The 20,323-nt window shown below is 45.1% G+C and overlaps 1 protein-coding gene across 1 annotated transcript in view; it reads right to left on the reverse strand.

Moving 5' to 3' along the window:
• The window catches only part of DNAH1 (dynein axonemal heavy chain 1), a 55,271-nt gene extending 38,617 nt beyond the window's left edge, over window positions 1–16,654 (reverse strand). The window contains 15 exon segments of the mRNA XM_034066544.1: window positions 695–777; window positions 1,545–1,664; window positions 2,313–2,538; window positions 3,861–4,054; window positions 4,595–4,745; window positions 5,737–6,035; window positions 7,175–7,386; window positions 8,186–8,343; window positions 9,599–9,854; window positions 10,374–10,532; window positions 11,937–12,069; window positions 12,612–12,768; window positions 13,259–13,433; window positions 15,822–15,894; window positions 16,463–16,654. Coding sequence (XP_033922435.1) covers window positions 695–777; window positions 1,545–1,664; window positions 2,313–2,538; window positions 3,861–4,054; window positions 4,595–4,745; window positions 5,737–6,035; window positions 7,175–7,386; window positions 8,186–8,343; window positions 9,599–9,854; window positions 10,374–10,532; window positions 11,937–12,069; window positions 12,612–12,768; window positions 13,259–13,433; window positions 15,822–15,894; window positions 16,463–16,654 — 2,588 coding nt within the window.
• Window positions 16,655–20,323: the final 3,669 nt, after the last annotated feature.

The raw sequence follows: 20,323 nt of genomic DNA on the forward strand, positions 1-20,323 counted from the left end.
AGGCCTGGTCAGTGGCCATACAGCTACATCCATGTTACAATGTCCTAGAGCTGAGCTGCTTTACTGTCTTTTTTGCACTGTGTATGCCATGTTCATAGTTTCAGGCATGCTCTGCAGAAACTCACTCAAGTTGCAGACACACTGGACCAAGTCCATGCCATATCAGAGCTGCATCCAGGGCTGAGCTGACTTCAGAAGCCGTGTTGCTGTGTTTGTGAGCTGCCTCTGCTACTGGGGCACAGTGTAACATAGCCAAAGTTAAAACTAAGAAGAGATTGCATGGGAAAGAAATGCAATAATAATACAGGGTTCATGTTCCTTTCTAGTCCTAAGAAAACTCTGGGAGTGTTCCTACCTTGGAAGTATTCATTCACTTTCAGACACGGACTAAACTCTGCATTTTGAGACCTTAGAGATGTCTCAAAAACCCCAACAAACCAAAGCCCAAGAGAAAATATCTGTAATACATTTAACAGGTTAATAGCTACCAGTTTGCCTTGCCCCAGGCCAGAAGGCAGCATGAACCCACACTTCTCTATAAACTTCATTTCAAGAATTCAGTGCTCACATAGCCTGAGAGACACTTAAAAGTTCTGCTGGAGCTCCTGCTAGACACATAGCCCCTAAAGCACTAAGAATGGTAATTGCTGCAAAGTGTCCCACTTTGACAATGGGAGAAATGCCTTGTGCTCACTTGTCACTGAAATGTTCATCGGTAAGGTTGTAAAAGAATTCCTCCATGATCTGGTAATCCTTCATGACTTTACGAATCAGTACCTGCACAGGGTGAGAGAAAGAGACAAAACATAGACACCTGTAGACTATACTGATCCCAACCCTCTTGTGTGTACCCCATTTTCATGAGATGCCTTTGAAGAGCTTTAGTCGCACAAGGTTAATGTGATGCAGGCGACTTCTCTGTTGTGTGAACAGTGGCGAATGATCACACCATCATCACCCTCTGTTCTATACGGATGGAAAGAAGTATGACCTAGTGGATAAAGTGCTGGACAGCGGTTGAGTGTTTTGGGTTATCTACCAGATTCTTTCCTTGGTATGGGCAAGTGAGCTTACAGCTTGAAGCCTTTGTTTCCCATTTGTTCAGCTGGGAGAAGACTTACACTTCAAATAAATTTCAAATAGCTCAGCACTAGACTGTCCTATTAGAAGAAATACGTTACCAGCAAAATGAGCATTTGGTAGCAGAACTATTTTCTTGAAAACAACATTAATTCTTAGAAGGCAACTGTTCAATACACAATGTGGAATGGATCATGAAGGTAGCAAAAAGCATACATAAGTCTTCTAGGCAAGACTTTTAACTGCTATTTTGCTTTGAATAGATATTTAAATTCATGATGTGTTATTTAAATATACAAATCCTACGAATTATGAAAATACAAAGCCAGAAATCTTACGGCATTGCATGCAAAGACATCCAAGTAAAAACTGGAGTTCTGCTTCTGAGACACCACACATGGCATTAACAAACTCCCTCCTCACTTCCCTTGGTGCTCCTTGCCCAGGAGGAGAGCAAGCCCTACCTCCTGCGCAGCCAGCTGCTTGGGGACGCTCTTCATCCACTCCTGCAGCTCAATCAGCTCCTCAATACTGTTCATTTTCTCATGCATTCTGCAGCTGGTGGCTTCATATGTGTTGCAGATCTGCAGGAGGTCACAGCACAGAAAGACCATCAAAAAGTCATTCACTGCAAATGGGCAAACTGGAAAACCTGCCATGATCTACCCGGGTCCCATTACAAACTTGGTCTAAAGTGATGAGTACACAGCCCTGTTCTGTCTTTTTCTTTTCTTCCTATCCTGTCTTCGTCTTTCTCCATCCATCTCATTTGACCTCAAACAAAATGAGGATAAAAAAGAGAAAGAGGAACAGCAGGTATGTAGTTGAAACTATGACAATAACAGATTCAGGCAACCCTCTAGCAGATGCAATTATCTATATTCCAGTTATCCTCAGAGCAAGCAGAAGGACCTTGCAGTTGTCTACTAGGCAGGTATTTTCAATCCACCAACGGGTTTTTATAAGATGTCAAGGTGTTGAAGAGTTTTGTCTCAGAGATCCAGCTTTCAGGCTCACAATTCATTAAGTATATTTAATCTTTTATTTGGTTGAGTCTCTGTATCTTCCCCTTGCTTGGGTTTCTTTCCTTAAAAAACCACTTTGATGCAGTCTTTAAAATGTCTTCATTAACGCGACCCAGTTGCTGTCTTTTGGCCATTTCACAAACAGCAACTCCAAAAGCAGGACAAGACAAGACACTGACATATAATCTGTTGAACCAGGTAACTTACACTCTCCACCTGCAGATGAAGGTTTTTAGCCAGTATATCCAACAGGGAAGTGGCAAGCGCTTTGTATTTTGCAGTCAGATTTTGCTTAACAACTTCTGTGCTGACATGGAAGGGACCAATGACAATAGAAACAGGCAGAGTGTTGTCCAGGCTCTCCTTTTCTGACAAGTACCTTCTCACTGTATCCCTCATCTCCTGGGCAGATGGACATTGCTCTTCGTAGTCTCTGTAAATAAAACCACCAACAAAAAAGGTAATGTAGAACCATAAGATTATCTGAGCATCTAGGATGTTCAGAGGATGTCCAGACATGTCTGCCTGAAGGATCAAGACAGTAAAGTAATAATATGCTCACTGTTATTAAAACATGCATCTATTTGAAGGTATATAACTTTCTGTAAACACAGACTGAGAAGGTATCAGTGCCTTCTAGGCTTTGCAACCAAAGATACATCTACACAGAAGTGTTTGTATCTGTCAAGTACATGAGCTCTACCTTTAACAGAGCATGAAAAGCTACAGCAGTAAAGACCTTCCATGTAAAGTCCACCCATTCAGGTGACCAGCCTGCACTGAAGGCTTTGCTTCAGTGTTCACATTGTTACAGTTACCAATGCCAACCAGAGGAATCCAAGCTACCTGTGCCTACCTGAACTGCAGCTACACCCACACAGTAGCCCAGACAAGTCCCCAGTTTCAGAAGATGTGTATACAAGAAGACAAGGAACTGGTATGTAGCAGAGAAACACTATTGGGGTGCAAGGGAAGGGACAGACTCAAATCTACAACAGGTTTTAAAGCACAATAGGTTTGGAGTGGAATAAGAGCACAAAATATTCTAGCTGCAGAAAAGCAACAGAAGAGATAACAAAGGTAGCAAGACAAGAGGAGAGGGAGAGACAAAAGGAAAGCATGGGTATAAACAGGGCAAGACCAGGAGGCATCTTGGTGGAAGGCAGGCACTTCGGTGTATTCTGTGAAGAGACAGGAATTTATCAGGTAGGACTCGTATATTAAGCTCAAATAACAAAAAATGGCTTAATTTCCACTGTTTGTAGAAAACATGAGGCCTAAAAAGAAGACCATTCAAGTAACAGAGGCTAATGGACAGCATAGGTGCAGAGAGTTTTAGCAGTGAAAACAATGAGGCTGAAACAAAAGACAACATTACTTTCTACAGAATGTTGTCAGCCTGAACAGAAGCTATTTGAAGGAGGTCAGAGTCAAGTATGCTGACTGTGTTTCCAAACAGGATGAGTCATTTTTAGGGCCATTAATATCTCCAATTACACTTGCAAACATGATGGGAATGTGACTGCTGTCAGAGGCAGGAAGAAATTCTCACTGCCATCACCTACATCCCCTAAAAGCATGGACCACTGCCCATGGCTGAAGTCTGCCTCTGATGGATGCCTTGTCTCACATCTGAGGCATGTCACACACATTCATGGTCTCAGAACAAGTCCCACATTCTCATGCCCATTCACACAACAGCTGCTGAAAAGCCTTCCATTTGGATTAGAGGTGCATTTGTCAGAAGCCACTTACCTTAGCAAGTACTGGATGTCATTGTTATTTAGCTCCAAGAACATCTCATATCTCTTGGCATAGGCATGGAGAGGGATCATTGCCATTTGAATGGCAGAGCGCAGAGTTTCACGTAATTTTTCCACTTCTGGTTCGTGCAAGCCCACTGAGTCAAGCAAAGGTGTGCCTGTTACATCTAAGTCCTCCAGCACATACTGGAAGAGGAAGAAAAGAGATCTTTCATGGCTAGGAGAGATAACCATGCCTGCAATGGGAGCTCATGCAGTCTGTCTTTTTACCCTGTGTCAGGAATCGTTTTATTAGCTTTAAGTTGCCCCCACCAAAAAAGGAGGCTCTAGGGAGATGGGTCTTTCACGGTAACAGGCGGGATGCATATGCAGAAGAGATTTGCACCAGACTGACAGCATTGGAAAAGGTGCTATTTCCTTTATGAATCTGCTTTTACCAGCTGCCATTCATTGGGGTAACCAGGCTACTTAGGACATGTCTCCACAGAACCTACAGCACCAAAACAGACATTGCAACCACTTAAAATAGCTACAGGGTTGGGGAGCTTGCAAGAAATCCTGTCAGAATGGAACAGCATTAATGCAGTGCTGGGCCCAAATTAACTTAACTGGATTTCCAACTATCAACTTCTACAACTCTCTCCTTCAGTACAAGCTCAGGGGTGTCTATGCCAAACTGCAATGCACTGAAGCTGGCACAGCTATATCACTGGGGATGCAGTTCACCTTCTCCAGCTGTGGGACAGTGTGTGTTGCCAGGATCCCCTCATCAAACAGAGAAATGAGGGACTTCTCAAAGCTCTCCGCAGAGGGGCTGAAGTGAACACCGCTGGTGTCCAGCACAAGATCTGTTAGAAAAAGTGGATTCTTCAGAGGCCTGCAGTAGGAAGAGATGAGGAAGAACAGGGATGTTTTGTGAGACAATGGCACACAATTATATTGCTCTGGTGCTGCTATTAAAATGCCTACTGGACAGGAAAGCAGAGAAGAGGTAGACTGTCCAATGCAGATTAAGGTATGAAACACTGCATTCTGATTTACCAGCAAAGACATTTAGAACTTTTGCCTCTGAAAGGCAAAGGAAGTGTCAGTCATGACATACTAAGGCCCCCAAAAGTCATAGCCTTATCTTGAGAATTGGAGCTGCTTTATAGAAAAAAATAATGCAGATGTTCTTCAAACCAAGCACCCAGCATCTCAAATATACTCCTAAAATGCACCTTCTAGAAGTTATACACAGTATCTCCCAATCTGGTACATCACCAGTGTGGCTCAGGATCAGCTGAAGTCAGTGTCAAGACTTCCACACATTTCAAGGTAAGAGCTCCCATGTGAGTGGCACATTTTTATCTATTCTTCCTGTTTTCAATTTCTAAACTTTCCTTTTTTCATACCTTTTTTCATTCATAAGAACTCTTAAATGGATACTCAGTGGAACAGAATTCTAGGCACTGTGACAACCCAAATCCGGTATTCTTCAGAGATCTCAGGCTAGATCCTACTCCTGAAATAAGCAGCAATACCTCCTGGTATTTCTCCTGGCCTCCAGAAAAAGAAAGCTATTAGTAACTATTTGCTCCTCTGAGAAAGCTGGAAGTGGCTGATCTTCAAAACTCTATGTCAAAGTACATAGAAGAACCTTGGTTCTGAGGGGCTGCCTATATCACCAACAGCAACTTGTGATCTGTACTAACAGAGCAGCCAGCTCAGTGCCATTCTTCCACACTCAACCAAATGTGTCAGGTTGAGAACTGGAGGGAACAGCCCAGCCTAAGGTTCCCACACAGTACAAAGCTTGCATGTACAAACAATAGTTAGAAAGACAACAGCTCTGTTCTTTCCACCCCTTTTTTCTCTCCCTTCCTTACCTGTAGGGACTATTGATGAGGTCATCTCCCCATTTCATGTCCTGTGAGCAATTCAGGACACCATGGCAAGCATCCAGCACAAGCTGGGTGAAGCTGATCAGTGAGCTCTGGACCAGATACCTCAGAGAGTCCTGAAGCATGAATCTGATGCAGTTCATCAGCTTACGCAGTTTGGACAGCAGGTAGACATCCCAGTTGGTCTGTTCCAGTTTGTACCAGTCTGTGCCTGCTTCTTTGAAGTTGTTCGTTATTGCAGTCGTCAGAATATCAATCCAGGTATCCTTGAGAAACATCTGAACCTAGGGCAGAGAAGAAAAGCAAGCTGTGTAATCCCCCAAGGATGATAGGAAAGCAGTATCACAAGGTTAGCTGCTAGCTGGGGCTGCTGGACCTTTCTCTGCTGTGAAAGTCAACCATTCTTTCAGCGCTGTGGCAGCTAACAGTAGCTTTCAAATCCATGCACACAAATGTGGCATCTGAACCTGACCATACAACTCCTTCGCTGACAAAAGACCTACAAAAAAAGCACCTGATATTAAAAAGCAGGAGTGCTCTATTCTTTCTTTTTATACACAGTGTTTCCTTTTTGTTCTCTTTTCTATACAGCAGTATCCCTGGAGCTGCCTGTGTCAGGGTCCCTTGAAAGAGGCTGTGTAGACAGTATGATGAGCAAGGAAAGGACAGAGCATGGTCTTCTCTTGACAAGTGAGGAGAAGGAGGGGGAGAAGCCAAGGGCAGCAGCAGTCTGCAGTGTTTTAATATATAAAAATACCACCAAGTGGTACAAATACCACTTTTGCTCCACAGGCAGCTGCTGTTTGTGGGTAATAGAACAACCTCAGTCACCAAGTGGATGACAGCACTGCTCAGCTATAGCAGCATGGGACTGGGAAGGACCAGCTCATGCCCTCTGCCACTGATGTAGTGTGCAACCCTGTGCAAGCTCCTCCGTGTGGCCACCACCAGGGGTCAATGGACTGTCCTCATCTAGAGAGCAAAAAGATCTGCTGAGAGTTAGCACAAAGTTGCAGACTTTTGTTATAGTCTGTTTGTTGTCATTGCAAGCGGAGTAATTAAATACATGAAGAACATGGGGTATAGAAATGCATTACCCCCATGAGTGCTTCACTGGAAATCAAAGCTTTTGTGACTTGAAGCTGGACAGACAGAGAAATAAAAATAAACCCAAAAAGGACATTTTGAGTGCCCACCAGGATTGTCAGCTGCATGGAAACCAGGAGGAGGAAAGCACTCCCCACATCCCAATGAATTTGACACACATATGCAAAGTCCTCGCTGCTCCATCCACAGTATCTCATTTGAAAGATCATACATTTCCATCCAGGGAATTGCTCTGGAGCTGCTACAGCTGCCTAATACACACTGATGGCCCTGCTGGCTGCTCCATGTGCTCACCCCCCACACTTCCTCTGCTCACCTCAGTGAAGGTCTGGGTCTGGATCTGTTCAAATTCCTCCAAGCAAACATATGTGGCCAAGGCTGTGTTAAACAGAGACATGACGGCCACCTTGTTGCACTCATCGTGCACCTCTGTAAGGAGAAGGATGACTTCTGGCTTCTTCAGGAGCGAGACAAAGTTGAAATCTTCCTTTTGTTTCTTAAAAGAATAGCCTGGGATACAGACGAGCCCTGGCATCAAGAAAGAATATTACTGCCTGCAACAGCCATTCCAGCTTCTGTTTAAAAAGAAGAGTACAGCTCCCTTTGGGACAGTGCTTGGGAAAAGGACTCTCCTCTGATGCACAGGCCTTATCATGTAGCAGCTTCAGCAGGCAGCTCAGTGAAAGGGAGTCTATGCTCTGCAGCAGACACTTCCTGCAGACTCCCATCAGGGGCTGAGGGACTGTCTTGGTTCCTGACCTTCCTATGGCTTTGGCCATGTAAAAGATCACAGGATTTGAAGAATCATTCCACTGAGGCTTCAAGGCACAGCTGAGTCATCTCATCTCATCTGTGAGAGGCTACCCGTGGACCACCTCAAGGCTATCCAGCCTTGGGGAGACTGAAGTGCACAAAACCTCACTTTTTACTGTGGCCATTATCCTCCGGTTTCAGACTCTGGAAAAGCCTGAGCTCTCTTCCACATATGAGGTATGGCACAGCTGAGCCAGCCCAAGCAAAGTGCAGAGCAGAAGGCAGTTAAGCTAATTACACTGCCTGCATTTGGTGCCATTATGGGTTCACCTGCAGAGTTACTGCAGATTTGCTGATGGATGATAATGTGTTATACTGAGATAACACAAACATGCAAATATACCCTAAGAAAGAGCAGACGTACTCAAGTCTCAGATAATCACCTGACATGACTCCTTATGAGCCCTAACCATTAACATGAACTTAAAAGTTTCTACAATAAAGTGTGAATCCTATCAAAGAAAAGAGGCCCCATAGCCATGCTGAATTCCAGCTGCTTCACTGTGTTCCATACCTTTCTCTGGTACTTTCTCCTCCTCTTTGTCTGGCAAGGTGACATAAGAAAACATCTCAGGTTTGGAAGCGACAATTCTGTCAAAACTAATCTTGTTCATGGTACGTTCATAGTCTAATCTCACTTCTTTCTTCAGGCAGCACATACAGTCTAATATCCTATTACAAGACATGGAAACAATGATAACTCAAGGTGTCTGAGCAGAAGTATGTCTGGAGCTTTACTGCAAACCCCATCCTTCACTCCCTCCCTCCTGGATCTGCTAACCCTGAAGCTCACCTACTACTGAACACATTAGGAGAGCTTTGCAGACAATGAAGCAGCCAGCAAAGCTATCAACTGGACATGTAATGACCGAGGTGAGTGGGAACCTGGGAACTATGACTGCAGCCTTCTCAAGTGCTTTTTCAACTAAAGCAAAGTTTCAACCGTGGAGAAGCATTACAATGGCACATTACAAGTTAGCAAGAACTGGGGAAGTTAGCTGGGAGTTCTGGAAAAGCTGGGCTATCCAAACTGTCCCCCCAACTGCCTCTTGCTGAACACCTCTTGACATCATTTTCCTTGGCCAGAACATGTGTGTAAGTGCTGAAAACCTGCTTTATTTGTAGGAAAAGCAAATAAAGGGAATCATCATCCTCCATCTCAAGCAGAGTACTCTTCTCTAAGCCTGTATTTCTGCTCAGAGGCTGATTACTCCCCTAGTCTCTAGCTTAGGCTGACAGACCATTCAGCCCTTCACACCTTCCTGTCCCTGAGCAGGGCAATCAGTCATGGCTGATTCCCAGTGACACCACCAATGGCTCATGATTCATCACCACAGAGACTCTTAAAACATCTTCCTGATACGAACTGCATCTTAAAGAGACACTCGATTATATCCAGGTGGAAATATCCTATTCTATCTGCTTCACCCTGTGCTGATCATCTTTTGATTTGTTTTAGCAGCTATTAATAGACAGAAGAGTCACCAGCAGCCAACTCTCTGGAGACAGCTGGTGGTCTGCAGATCAATCCAGCAATGACTGATCTGTTCCCTGGAAGCACAGGGCAACAGCAAGGTCAACCATGCCATTTCTGTCCAGCCTTCCTGCTGTTGAATGATACTTAATTGCAGGTCTAAGCACGGCTCCTAGATCTGCATATGAAAAATACATCTTCTTCACCTGGGAATACTGATGGATCACCCACCCTGTATGTGTGCTCCTGGGGCTCTTGTCATCCCTACTTCTGATGACGCTCTGGGCAAGAGGTAGTGTGCAAGTGCACAGGCTGGAAGGCAGATGAGATCCATGGTCTAGGAGCTGGACACTCAAGATTTGCCTCCATTGCCACTTGTTTTGTAGCCCTATAAAGTCCTACAGTGTCAATGGACTGAAGGCTGAGATTCCAGCCATGTACTTGATACCTTACCTCTTCTCTGCTTTCCTTAGTTCAGGAGTGTTCATAGCCCAAAATTCCATTCTCTGCAGACTCTCCTCACTGATGCTATTTAGACCATCTGTGGGCATGGAGTCCACATACAAGTTATACAGAAGCAGCGCCTGTGTCTTCTTACGCAAGTTGTCAGCAGAAACTACTCTCTGTGCAAACACCCGCGGGTCTTCAGCCAGAAATAAAAGGCGAACACGTGGCACCCAGTACTGACATGGCAACAACGGGGCTCTTCCTGGGAAATGAAAGCAAAGCTTACAGGAGTCCACAGGGAAAACAACTCAGAATGGCTTGGATTTCAGACAGCAGCTTTTTGAGGGGCAATATAATTGGGCTGGCTTACTGGAGATCAAACTGAGGGACCAGAGTTGAAAACAGCAAGAGGCAAGGAGCATAGAATTAGCAGTATCTCCAAACCTCTCAAGAGGGGGTACTTCATCTTAATCTGTCCATATTCCCCTTCAAGATAGTACTGGCCTAGAAAGACCATCATTTAACTGTTCTTGCAACCAGAAAAGATGGGAGACAGAGAAAAAAGACACCTCCAAAGGGAAGACCTCAAATAGGTTGTCAAATTAAGGTGTGGAGTTCTCCCCCCGGGAGGCTTCTTCCCGGACAGGTTGAGCAGACATGTGTCAAGAGTGGCAACAAGGAAAGGAAATAAACTGAGGTCATGATGTCCCTCCCATCCCTACCTAAGAGGGTGTACTCCAGAGCATATGCCAGGTCCCACAGGGCCCTACTCAAAACACACCTCTTGAAGTTACTTGTCCATTGAGGATGGGTCTCCCTTCCTCATCCCGCACCATCCCATTCTTGGTTTTATGGACCAAGTAGAGCTTTGTCTTCTTGTCATAATCCAGAACACCAACATCAATCCACTGGTAGATTAATTTCGGGTTTTTAGGGTCCTCTGAGAGAATCAAGAATTAAAACAGGCTTAGTCCATTCTCCTGGAGGCTACAGCAAAACGACTTTCCTGATCAGAGTGCTGATGCTACATTTACTAGTTTGAATCTCAGTGAATCTCTCGTGATTTCTGCTGCGACCAAGTAAGTAACAAACTCAGATCCTACAGCTTATCATTTCCAACTGTTTGCACACACCAGAGCCCTTTGTTTTCCTCCTCTTACCTCTGTGGGCTCCTTGTGGACCACCTTCCCACCTCCTGCTTCAGCCACTCCCACTCTTTCCTGCTATAGCCTCATATTTGAGTTCTGTGTGCCCCTAACATCTTCTTTCAGCCCATACTTGGGGACCTCTCCACTTCCCAATTCCTTCACCCCTTGATCCAGGACACCTTATGACCCACATAGGCTTTGTGGTGATCCCCTTCCCCATGGGTGGTCTAGCCCTGTGTCTCCGCAAGCTCTCATCCTTCTTGTTGGGAGTGGGTGTAAAACCCTGTATGTTCTCCTCCAATCTATTATTTCTCCAGGTCATTCCCAGGACATCTAATTCTTAATTATTCAGATCCTCTTAAAAGCTGGGAGGTGCTAACCTGACAGATATATATATTGATATCAATATAGATACAGGTTACATTGAGGTTGAGCAGGGATGCTATTAACCACTCGTCTGAACTACAGGAATTCGCAACAGCACTGGCACTATACAGACATCAGTGGTCTCACCCTCCTCAGGGCCCAGGGGGTCAGACTACAGCTGCCATCACATGCTGGCTGTCTGAGATTCCACACAGCTTCTGTTTTATGCTTAGGTTTTGCAGACAGCCCTGCCTCTGGAGGAGCTGTAGTCAATATGCATGCCAGCTCCTATGCTTTAAAGCTAGTGCATTTGTGATGATATCAGCTGCAGCCATAACTGGACATTCGCACAGCTGTACCTAGTGATGCCTTCTCACTGGGAAAGCTCTGAGTGACAGGAAAACAATGTCCACATCACTTAATTTGCCTCAGATTTACTACTTGGATTTTCACTGCTGTCTGAACTTGACTTCTGAGCCTGCACTTGCAGTGCATCCAGGCAGAACACACTGCATGCAAGTTAACCAACTTTATGATGACACCTACACATCAATAAAGTGAATTTTTGAGTGTACTGGTTTCAGGCACAGAAGCAGAAGGACACAAGGCAGAAGCTAGTACTAAAAATATGGAAGCAGTCAGTCCTGAGCAGGACTGAGAGTTGATGAGATGTCTGATCTCTTGCTCTGACTCCCTGAGCCTGGTCAAGATGAACTATTGCTTTCTGCTATTTAGAGCTACATGCATCAGAATCTAAGTGCTCCCTTCTCTGAACAGGCCTGAAACTGTTAACATTGTCTCACTTGAGCACTAAGTCATTCAAGATTTACCATGTCCAAGAACAGCATCTGTAGGTAAAAGTGCTTTTCCAGGCACTGGCTTTCTATCATGAGATCCTGGTTCCAGTCCTAGTGAGATCCACTCCTCTGGAGTTCGACAGTCATACTCCTCATCATCAAATATCTAAAAAGCCAGGACACAAGTGAAATTAAGTCTTATTTCAGAGAGAAGAAAATACCCCATACAAAATATTCTGAGATGAACATTAACACCCAGGTCCTAAATGGCTACAAAAATGGGAAAGAGTCTCAGTGCAAAAGCTGTGCTCATCTCAGACTTCTCCCAAACAACAATATCTGTACCTCTAGCCCTTTCCTAGGAAGCACAGACCCTAGGAAAGACCCTCACCACCTGGAGAGATCTCATGCAATAATACTGCTGACTACTGCATTTGGAAGGAAACATGGAACAACAGCTTTTCTTCAGACACACAAATGACAGTGAGGAGCACCCTCAAGAGTTATTAGTTCTGATGGAAGCTGTGGGCCCCCTGCAGAAGACGCTCAGCATCTTGTGGAGATTCTTCAGGGCACAAGCCTGCTCTAAAGCATTTCCTTGTTCTATTGCCTGTTGCATCAATAGAGGCCAAGTGTCCTACAACTGTCTGAACCGTCCTGTGGTATAAGCAATGAGATAGATCACAGGTGCCAAATGCGCTCTCTTACTTTTAATGGGAGGTAGATAGGAAAGAGAGGATCTTTCTTATCCTTAATAGTTGGCATATTGTCAGGATCATGGTGCCTTGGCATGAGCTGATTGGAGTCTATCCCCTTGCTGGATAAAAGCTGTGCAATATCAAAGCTGCGATAGAGCCGTCTCCTCCTGTTTTGAATTGGAATGGGAAACAACCACTTCATGCACCCAGAAGGGCTCACATGCTACAACTCCACTTTTGGATCATGTATCCCTATCAGTAAAGAAGTTTTTGAACACATGGAGGTGCATACATGTCTATTTCTACCTTCATTTATAGAATAAATACCTATAATGAACATCTAGTCCAATTTATAAATTATATACACATATATACACTATGCCAATATTTATATTCTAGAGCATACACCAAAACAAACTAAAAACTGTGAGAAAAAGACAAAATAAACACTTTTTAAAAACATCTGCATCCTGCATCCCAATGAATTGTCTTGTGCACCCCCTGCAATGCACATCCCCCACTTTGGAGACCACTGCCTTACAGGATAGTATTTTCCTAAAGGTTTTTGACATGTCAAGTCTTGAAAGCAGAAATTAACACCTTAATCTGCTTTGTTCATTCCATGATGATGTCTGTAGCCACTTTCTGGTTACCTACCTCTCTATTTCAATGCTCCGAGGGCACTGCCCTGGAAGCACGTGATAAGGAACCTGCACTTTGGGGGTATATGATTGTACTGGGAAATCTGACTTGGTGAGGTTCTCAGTGGTTGGTCCCGTCACTTGTTTATCCAGCACACTTCCAAGATCCTCAGGCATCCTGAAGGTTGTGACTAAGAGACAGAGAAACACACATCTGAAACCACCAGCCATCACTATGCTTTACATTCACACACACGAGAGAACTGTGCTGTCTTCTGGGTTGTCTGCAGAAGTCATTTCCCTAAGTTTATGACAGAGATCAAGTAGATATCAAAAGGGAAACAGAAAGGAAGACCATTGTTTCTGCTACAGCATGTCCTTATGGGTTTCCATTATCATAGTGATGGCATAGAAAAATCCTCCACTGAGAAATACTGTGATGCACCTTCTTAGGAGGTAGGGCACTGACCTGGTTCTAAGGAGCTCTGTTCTGTTCCCAGCTTTGCTACAGACTCTCTACAAGACTGTGGGCAAGTTACTGCCTACAGTGCATGGCTTCCCTCCCTCTCAGAAAGGGGTGGGATTCCCCATGTTCTCTGGGGGGCCCTGAGACCAAGAGTCAGTCCTAGCTGGGAGGAACTCATTTAAAATGGTGATAAAGGAATGCTGCAGGAGAGAACAAACTGCTCAGGTCATTTTTAGGTGCTGAAGTCCCTGTTCACACCTTACTTGGGACTAACCTCTCCTCAGTTTCTGCTCAAGCAAACCTCCCACTCACATCTGCAGTGGTGTGAGAAAAAGCTGAGTTAAACAGCCACCAATCTCACGATCTGGCCAAATGTTTTCAATGGAAATTGGACTAAGCAGAAAGGATACATTTCCAAGAGTTGGCTGAAATCAAACCATGTCATTTACCCCATAAATAAACCAAACTGTTCATATTGCTAAACAAGCTGCAAATAATAGAACAGCAGCAAACTGGGAATTTGAAGCTTAACCTAAATTAAGTAATTGCATGCAAGCTTTAAAAAGCACTATTCCCTAGACAGAGCTAAGCATTGACCTAAAAATAGATTTTAGTGGAGAGCTTTCCATTTGATGAACTTTCACACTCTACTGGGGATAAACTTAAGGTTCCAGCTTGTAAGCAGGTTTTCTGGATGTCAAGCTTTGGACCCAGTCCTTCACCCTGCCCCATGTGCTTCTGCTTGCATGCTGCAAACCCTTGATTTCAAAGTATTTGTGCAGATCAGCAACAAATACCAAAGCCAGACACATTTCAGGATGATCGGGTACAGAAAGGGTCCTGTAAGAGGTTATTTCCTTTACCCTTCTAAATGGTCCCTGACTCAACCCTCGTAGCTGTACTTTGCTTAGGGAGTAATGGAAATGGCTTCTGAACTGGCTCCTCTCTACTCATCTTTTAGGAAGGGTGCCTAGCTTGCAACGAATATGATCCAAACATTTGCATTGTCCATCCCAATATGTACTATTTAAAATAAGGTCAAGGAATTCCTAAAATGCAGGTCCTTAGCTTCATACATATCTCTTGCTTAGAGTCTTCACAGAATGACCCTGATTAATATTTGTTGTCAGGGAGCACAGCTGTTCCAGTTTTGTCACCTCACTGCTGCAAAATCCGTGGCCCCATCCATTATGGCTCTTTGTGCACTATCAACTATTTATGTCAATACTTAGTGTTTCATTTGCATTTACATTTCAGCTTGATAGCTTCTTCCCCCTTGAAGGAGCAGCAGATCATAAATAGAGATCTGTCTCCACTTGTTAGGGATGAGTCTAGCTTGTCAAGATTCACTTGAGGATGCAGTCATTTGTCCTCACTCATGAAAACAAATGTCACTTCCATGCACAGGAAGGTGGTAAATATAGTTACCATCTTTCTCTAAGACTAAAATCCTCTCACATGTATGCTTTCTCCCCACCTGCTGCCAGCTTATGATCCATATACCCAAGAGTGTTCAAGGGGCCAGGAGAGTGCTGGCAAACTTTTGTTTGCCTATTTTTGAGCATCCATGATACAAGCTCTTGTAAGCAGGTGGGACCAGCAGCTCTGCATACACAAAGATTCCTTGCATTTAGAGAGACTAAGTTGTTGCAGGGTGCAATTGGAAGGAGAATGAATAAATGAGAGAGTACCATGGGCATAAAGACTGAATATAACTCTCACATGCAGGTCCCAGTTTAACAGGAAAGGGGTACTGATGGCTCCATATGCAATGACAACACATAGAAATTGAGTGCTCTCCTGGCATACAGCCCGTAAGACTATAACTCCCATAGGCAGCAACATGGTCCACCCTGAAGCCTGGGGGAAGTGCATATATGCAGGAAAAAAGCAAGCATGGTTTTACCACTCAGTCAGATCACTTTGCTCCACCTCTAAATTCACTTTTCAGAGGCATTCACGCAGCTAAGTACCATTCCTGGGCACTGAGAGGAGAGGGAAAGCAAAGTACTAATTTAGCCATCAGCCTAGTTCCCAGCATACTCATTATGGCCAGTCTTAAGAGTTATGGCTCCATTTCCTGCCACGTCACATTTCCTCTCAGTATATTTACCTTTAGGGGTGTGCTGCTCGAGGTCTGCCTCTTTCAGCAAAGCACGGTGTATTTGGGGGCCAGCACAAACATCCTGAAATGCAGCATGTCAGGGAAGTGTCAAAGATAACAAAGCACAGTCAGAGGGTGGGTTAAAGAGGTCCAGAGAGACAGTGAGACTGTAAAATTGACTTTACCAGAGCTTTAGGGATAATTGAGACTGTGAGTAATGGTCAGAAAAGGCTCAAAGAGACACAAACAGCTGAAAGTTCAGCCCAACGCACCAAGAGGCAGGGGATTTGTCAACAGAGCACAGCCTGATGTCAGCTTAAGATGTGGACTAGGGCAGGCAGTCATTAGGGTTTTACTTCCAAATACCACCTGCAGTCACAACCACATGCCTGCCCTGCCATGCTGGCATCCTAAACCTGGGTAACATCATGACAGCAATAGCATGCGCCACTGAGGAAGGCAGCACAACTGCTATCAGGAAGAGCCTTATGGCTTCACTTTGTAAGAGTCAAGGTCTTGCATAAAGGCTTCTGACCAAAATGAAGGGCTAGGACCTGGGGTGAAAGTTGTATTTCTCTATACCAGATGTGCTATAGGTCCTTCCACTTTAGAAGGACAGTGGTAGGAAAAGAATTGCTCTTTGCACTTACCCTTGAGATGTTGGAGGCAGAATACATCTTTCGTCTAAACTCTAAGTATTTTCTTGGCCCCTGTTTGCAGCTATCAGAAACCAACAAACTTGTTCCTGCACTGCAGTCTAGGCATGAAGCCTCCCTTTTGGTATCTGGAGGCCTGGGGCTCCGACCCAGAGAACTCATCAGATCCTTCTTTGCTTTATCCATCTTCTTTGGAGAACAATGCTGTGATGCAACCCTGAGCTTGCTGGAGTGGAAAACATTAAAAGCCTGTTAAATACTGTAACTTTGGCACTCCTCCACACCCTCCCACCACACTGGGGATCACTGACTTGCTAAGATGAGTGGGTAACAAGGTAAGTTTGATCCCCTGCTTCAATATCAAGCTTTGCTTTCATGACCTGGGGTCCGCTGGTCTCGCGTCACTGACTCAATGATTCACTAACCCTGGGGAGAGTGTTTTGCTGTTCCAGATGGATTTTGGAAGGGATAAACCAGCAGTATACACATGAAAAGCTACTTTCCTGAAGCAGCAGGGGCCTCCTGGATCTGTGGCAGCATTCAAAAAGCTGCCAGAAGAGTATGAGTAAACTGGGACTACAAGAGAAATGCTTCTGCTGTACCCGAATCCCTTAAAAACCTTGTCACACTTGACTCCAGTGGGAGTAGGCTACAGCCTAAATACTAACACAGCTACTCCCAGGTTTAAGTCTGACTCTTTCATTTAAATAATTCAGGAGAGATGTTTAAGCATCGCCTAACAAATATTAAAACATAGCAAGAAGGTCTCCTCTCTCCTCCTGCAGGGAGTATGTTTGCTGGTGATCTTAGCACTTCCACCATGGGTAAAGCAAGTCCAGACAAATACCACAGCTCTATGGCTTGATTTTAGAAAAGCCTTCATGTGCTGAGAGAAACTAATGAAGAGCAGCCCTCGGACTTCTGGCATGACAATAGTGCAACCCCTGATTTTAGGTTTGTCTAAACAGAGAGATGACAACTCTAAGTAATTAGTACATTGTGGCTCAAGTACCACAAGTCCCTCCAGCCTCCACCATCATGATGTACACATACCTGCCTAGCTTAGTCCTATAAATTACGAGTCAAAGTTATCCTTGGAATCTCTCAAGGCTACTCCAGGTGTGACACAATTTATTCATCAGTTCCTGCTCAGGGCTCAACCCAGGCTCCTCCCCTAGCCCTGCCTGGCTAACAGTTTGTGTCTTCCACCCTTGCTGGGACCCACACATATGCTTCACTTACTTCTGGAGGCCAACACCTGCAGCAGGCTGCCATGTGGGGGTCCTCCAGCTTGCCACAGCAAAGCATTAGAAAGACCTTGCCTGGTCTTGCTGGCACAGTACCTGTCTGGAGTCTCATCCTGATGTGGAGACACTACCACAGTGTCCCTTCCTGCCATGTCCTCTCTGCTCTGCTCCTGAATGGAGTCAAAACTCTGCCTGTTCTATACTCTTGGTCAGAGAGGGCAATTCTTTCTCAATTTCACCTTGTTGCCTGTCTGTGAGAATGAATCAGATACACCCAGCAGAGAAAGCATTACATGGATGCTGAAGATAAGAGGGAATAACTGTGCTGGTTTATTGCTGCAGGTTCAAGCCAGCACACAATTTTGAGAGGTTGAATCAAAAAAGAAATCAGATAATAAATCACAGTTACCATGATGCGAATCCTTTAAGTGAAACGGAGTAAACGAACAGACTGGAGAGACCTGGGAGACAAGATCAATAATACCCCCTTCCCCTGCTTCAAGCTAGAAAATCTCAACTCATTCTCCTCTCAGCTTCTCTTTGGCATGGCAACTGGAACCTTATACCCTGAAGAATGAATTTTCCATGGAGGATTTTGTTTTTATTAGCTATTTTATGCTCTGGCCATATCTATTTTAGCAGCCCAGCAGGATTGATTGGTATCAGCCAAGATCCAAGGATTCCTGATGAATCACTGCTGGACTCTTTTGTGCCTGCTGCATCAGCACAGAGAACAGCAGCAAGGCAGAACAACCCTGCGGTGGTTCTGATATGTCACCTGAACATCCTCTTCCTGGGAGCAGGGCTGAGGTGGCAATGGGGCCCACCTGTACTTTTATCTCCTGGACCAGAATCCGAACCCCATCCAAGTCAAAAAGCTACCTCCAGGACTCAAAGTTCATCTGAACCTTTAGTAGGGTGAGTGATGGAGCCCACTCCCAATTCAGCAGCACTGGCAGTCTCTGCCTAGAACCAAAATAACACAGCTTCTGCTGCTGCTGACGGACGAGTGTCTGTCATGGGGGAAGTGTGTACCCAGCCTGCCCACAGCAGGCCTAATTCTTCAATGCTCTGCTCCCTGTGTGCTCACTCACACCTCCATAAAGTCCTTCCTGAGAACTTATCTCAAAATAAAACAAACCCCTACTCAGTGTCCAGCTCAAAACCTTCCATCTGTCACCATCTCCCAGCTGCACAGAGGGAAGCTCTGGTGTTTGTAACCACAAAAAGCCTGACACACACCACCTAAAATAAAGAAAACAGGCCTCCAAAGTTTTCCCATCAATTCCCCAGACAGACAAGTAAAGCAGTTGGTCTGAGCATGCTAAAGCTGATCTAGAGATTCAAGGACTGCTAAATACAAAGGGAATCCTGGTCTCCTGCCACCCCAGCTGCCAGGCTGTGGCCAGGCTTCCAGCAAGGAGATATCCCAGAGCATGGTGAGAAGCTCACTCCAGTGCCAGGTGGGTGGGTAGGTGCTCTCATCCAGCCCTCAGGAACAGCCTCCAGGTTGGTTTAAATGATGAGAAGAGAGACCCTCTCTCTTTTACTCAGCCTAGCTACTGAGCCTAGGAGTTTACTGCATGGCAATTCACTCTTCCGCAGGCTCAGACTCCACCAACACTACCTTCTGCCTTCCCACTCGCCCCAAATGATGAGCAGTGTGTAGACTCCAGGGCTGTCCTCCCCATCCTCCATTGCGGATGACCCCAGACCCTCACCATGGGCAGCAAAGCCTGGTGTAGATTGCCAAGGCTGTTGCTACCTGGGGAAGGGAACACCTCCCATCCTGCAGTGAACACACAACAGCAGCTTTCAGCCAGCTCTACTAGAACAGCTGCCAACAGTGTGGAGTAGCTCATGCTTGAGGATTTATTCACTGCCTGAAGAAAAGCAGAGAAACTGCCCAGTGCCCTGTTAGCATCACACTCCAGGCAGGAAGCCGGCTGTATGCCATAGAATCGTAGAATAGTTAGGGTTGGAAAGGACCTTAAGATCATCCAGTTCCAACCCCCCTGCCATGGGCAGGGACACCTCACACTAAACCATATCACCCAAGGCTCTGTCCAACCTGGGCCTGACCACCGCCAGGGATGGAGCATTCACTCCTTTGGGCAGCTTCTTCCAGTGCCTCACCACCTTCAAAGTGAAGAACTTCTTCCTCATACCTAACCTGAACTTCCCCTGTTTAAGTTTAAACCTTGTTTGCAGTCTTCAATCCCTTCCTATTCAGAGTACTTTCCTCAGGGCAGGAGCTCCCCTTTGACAAGCTGAGGTTTAAAGGTGGGGAAAAAGGAGTTCAGCTCATTGCAAGTAGACAGGATGTCTCCCTGAAAGCAGATCCTCTGCCCACCTCAAGAACCCTTTGCTCTATGCTGCCCCTGTGCATCTGGGAGCATCTTCCCCCTCTTCAACATCTGCCTGGCACAGCCATCTCAGTTTTAGCTATGATAATGTTTGAAGATCTCTTCCTGACTGCTGAAACCCCTCTCTTTCCAGCAGTTCAGACATGCTCTCTCACACCTGAGAAGCATGTTTCCCAGACATGCCAGGTATGTTGTACTACACTAAATTGAACTACTCAAAATGAAAGCACATTGTAACGGCA

Source organism: Melopsittacus undulatus, chromosome 9 (genome assembly GCF_012275295.1).
Source record: "Melopsittacus undulatus isolate bMelUnd1 chromosome 9, bMelUnd1.mat.Z, whole genome shotgun sequence".
Classification (NCBI taxonomy): Eukaryota; Metazoa; Chordata; class Aves; order Psittaciformes; family Psittaculidae; genus Melopsittacus; species Melopsittacus undulatus.